General features: G+C 56.4%; 2 protein-coding genes across 2 annotated transcripts in view; one reads left to right on the top strand and one right to left on the bottom strand.

Annotated features, from left to right (window-relative positions):
* Positions 1-2,361: 2,361 nt before the first annotated feature.
* POSPLADRAFT_1053424 (hypothetical protein) lies at positions 2,362-3,236 on the bottom strand (the record flags this gene model as incomplete). The annotated part of the gene is made up of 2 exons (XM_024480406.1): positions 2,362-3,051; positions 3,213-3,236. 2 exons carry the CDS (start codon positions 3,234-3,236, stop codon positions 2,362-2,364), a joined length of 714 nt encoding a protein of 237 aa, XP_024341408.1.
* Positions 3,235-3,447, top strand: part of POSPLADRAFT_1097294 (hypothetical protein) — a gene marked incomplete at both ends in the record, with an annotated part of 1,067 nt that continues 854 nt past the window's right edge. Inside the window, one exon of the mRNA XM_024483145.1 lies at positions 3,235-3,295. Coding sequence (XP_024341407.1) covers positions 3,235-3,295 — 61 coding nt within the window. The remainder of the gene's footprint in view (positions 3,296-3,447) is intronic.

The following is a 3,447-nucleotide window of genomic DNA, read 5'->3' as shown; positions in this document are numbered from 1 at the left end:
GCAGCCCGAGGTCCTGTACTTTTTCCAGTGCCTCGGCCACCTCCCGATCTTTCTCCGAACATTCCCTGATGCGTNTCAGAAGCGACTGATCGGCCGTCACCGAGGCGTGACCGCGCCTAGCGGAGGCGATGCGGAAGCGCTCTGGCTTGAGAACTACCTGATCGGTGTTATCGTCCTCATCGCCGATCTGATGGTCTGATCGACGCGACAGGGCATCAGCCTTTCCATTGGACGTCCCGGCCTTGTGCGTGATGCGGAAGTCGAAGCGAGCTAGGAACAGCGACCATCGCGCTTGACGGCGCGTGAGGTGCTGGGATGTACGCCAGTACTCGAGGTTCTTATGATCGGTCACGATCTCGAACTGATTGGGTAACCCCTCGAGATAGTGGCGCCAGTCGTCTAGCGCCTCAATGATCGCGAGCATCTCCTTATCGTAGATCTCGTAGTTCCGCTGTGCCGGATCCATCGCATGGGATCTGAAGGCGATGGGATGCCATTTGCCGTCATCCTGCTTCTGCATCAACACGCCGCCAGTGGCGTAACCCGAGGCATCAACCTCAATGCGCGTCTCCCGATTAGGGTCGTACAGCGCCAAGACTGGAGTCGTTGCGAAGAGCCGCTTGAGCTCATCGAAAGCGTGCTGCTCTTCTTCGCCCCAATGCCATGGGTCGTTCCCTGTGAGCCGGTCGAGTGGTCGCGAGATCTTAGCGAAGTCTTTAATAAAGCGGCGGTAGAAGTTGGAGAACCCCCGGAACTTCTGAACGTCTTTTTTGTTCCGGGGTACCGGCCACTCATTAATTCCTTTAAGCTTCGCGGGATCCATCGCCACCTCATCGCCACCGAACACATAGCCGACGTAGTCGACCTTGGGAACGTCCCACTCGCACTTCTCAGGCTTCAGGAACAGATCATTGTCCTGAAGGCGACGAAGAACCTCGCGTGTGACCTTCTCGTGCTCCTCCTTGTTGGTGGAGAAGATGAGTATATCATCCAGGTATACGAGGATCTTGCCACCAACGATGAGATCGTGGAATATCTCGTTCATCATTGCCTGGAAGGTCGCAGGGGAATTGGTGAGACCGAAGAACATCACCAAGGGCTCGTACAACCCTCGGTTAGTCACAAAGGCCGCCTTCCATTCGTCACCAGCTTTGATCCGGACGTTATTGTATCCCCATCGGACGTCGAACTTTGTGAAGAGTGTAGCGCCGCGGAGCTTGTCCACCATCTCGGCGATCAACGGCAAGGGATAACGGTTTTTGACTGTGATCGCGTTCAGTCAGCGGTAGTCCTGTACGGGTCGAAGCGTCCCTTCCTTCTTTTTGATGAAGAAGAAGGGGGATGAAATGGGCGACTTCGACTCCCGTATGTAGCCTTTCGCTAGTTGCTCTTTTAGGAACTTGTCTAGTTCCTCCTGCTCGTTGTTCGACAAGGGGTACACCTTAGAGTGGAAGGTCGAATAGCCGGGCACGAGTTTGATCGCATGATCGTATGGCTTCCTTTCGGGTAACCGTTCTGATGCTTCTTTGGAGAAGACATTCAGGAACTCGTGGTACTGTTTAGGTACCGACTCCTCGGCGGTCTTAACGACCTTTTTTTTGATCTCCTCCTCAGCAAACAGCTGGGAGTACGTATGTCCTGCTGCGACGAACAGCTGAGGAGCGCCGGGAAGCGTGACACCTTGCTCCCAGGCTTCGATCAAATCGGCTTCGTCCCACTCTACCTCCACCGGATCTTCTTCGGGTTCGAAGTCCGGGAGCACCTTACTCCGGCAGGCACCCATAACCGACCGTTTGGACTTCGGCGAACGCCTGCGCGCCGTGGGCCTGACCCCCGTATCACGCGCAGTCGCTGCTTGCTCCATTCGGCCAGTCCTCCTGGCGCTACACGTTTCAGGACATCGCGACAATTTGAGGGAGCCCTTCTCCCAATCTATTTCGGGGTTGTGCTCGCGTAGCCAATCCAACCCGACGATCACATCTTCTGGACCGATGTCCGTGACCGTAAACACCGTCTTCTCGACGTGTTCTCCTATGTGCATCTGTAGCACTGCTACTTCTGAGATGCTTCCATCCTTATTCAGGGTGCCGTCGATATTGTAGAGCGGAATCGGCTCTTTTAGCTTCCGCGTCTGCACCTTATTCTCTTCAATGAATCGCTTGTTGATGAACTTCGTGGTAGCTCCGCTGTCCACCATAGCGATTATGTCTTTGTGCCGTCTTTTCCCTTGAAGTCGTACTGGGATGTGAAAATGTTGGGACCCTTGGTCCAGTTCGTACACCATCGCAGTAGACAATACATTATACTTGTTACAAGATGATACTCGCGGCCCGACGCGTGCGGCACGAAGCGCGGACCGGATCAAAAACCCTCCTCCTTCATTGCCCGATAATGCTCGAGCTCCTCGCGCATCGACTTCACCTGTGCCATTAAGTCCGCCAGCTCCGATTGCTCGGATTTCGCTGAAGTGGCACTTATACTTGCCGAGGGTGATGTCGTGACGGGGGCGCTTGTCGCGGCCTGGGTGGATCCCGAGGCAACCGTAGCCCGCGCGTCAGCGCGTTTGGTGTAAGGTTTGTCCTTACAATTGGGGCACTCGAAACGTCGGTACCCTTGCTTCCCACAGCCGAAGCATGTGCCGGGGAAGTTGCCTTTTCCGACGGCCGCATTGATGCTGGCCGAAGCTGCGTGCGTCGAGGGTGCACCACCACGTGCCCCACCGCGTCCTCGACCTCGGGCCGAGAAGAAGTTATTTAGCTCGGGCCGACGGGCCCGGCTGATGTCGAGAATCTGCTCGACCTCAGTGGCGCGCTTCTCAGCTGCTTGCCACGTGGTGAAGGTCTCGAGCTCGATCTTCCGGTACACGCGGGAGGGGATGCCGCTCAGGTACTTGTCGCGTAGCTCCAGGTCCCCATACCCAGAGCGATCCGCCGGACCCTTGAACAGCGCGGAGAACTCCGCAGCAGTGCGTTTTTCACGGACCGACTTGTCCGCGCAGAGCTTCGCCAGCTCTACTTGTGCTGCCGCCTCTGTCACGAGTTGGTACGGCGCCTAGCCGTTTTTTAATTTTTTCCTTTTCGCGGGCTCGAACCCGCGACCTCTGTACTACCTGCCTGATATGGACGCGTCACTATCTACTGTACGATTAGATTAGATGGGGCGGCAGCGCACGGCACAGCTCGGGCCCCGCTGACACAGCCGCTCTGACTCACCGGCCCCCGGGGCCGCGTCGGCATGCTGCGCACAGACCAGCTGCGCACGGACCAACGTGCACAGCCTGCCCTAATCTCCCCATGTATATAAGCCGGCCTCTGCTGCCCTAGGGACCTCAGTTTCGACCTCTTGTCCCTAGGTCAGTAAGCCCTCCTTTGTATTCCTTTTTACCTTACTAACTAATACATTCACTTGTCCCTAGCCTTAGGTTTGAGCCTCGCTCACCATCGCTTC

This window comes from Postia placenta, assembly GCF_002117355.1.
Source record: "Postia placenta MAD-698-R-SB12 unplaced genomic scaffold POSPLAscaffold_3, whole genome shotgun sequence".
In the NCBI taxonomy this organism is placed as follows: domain Eukaryota; kingdom Fungi; phylum Basidiomycota; class Agaricomycetes; order Polyporales; family Adustoporiaceae; genus Rhodonia; species Rhodonia placenta.
The sequence above is the reverse complement of the archived record's forward strand: the minus strand, read 5'-3'. Positions and strand labels throughout refer to the sequence as shown.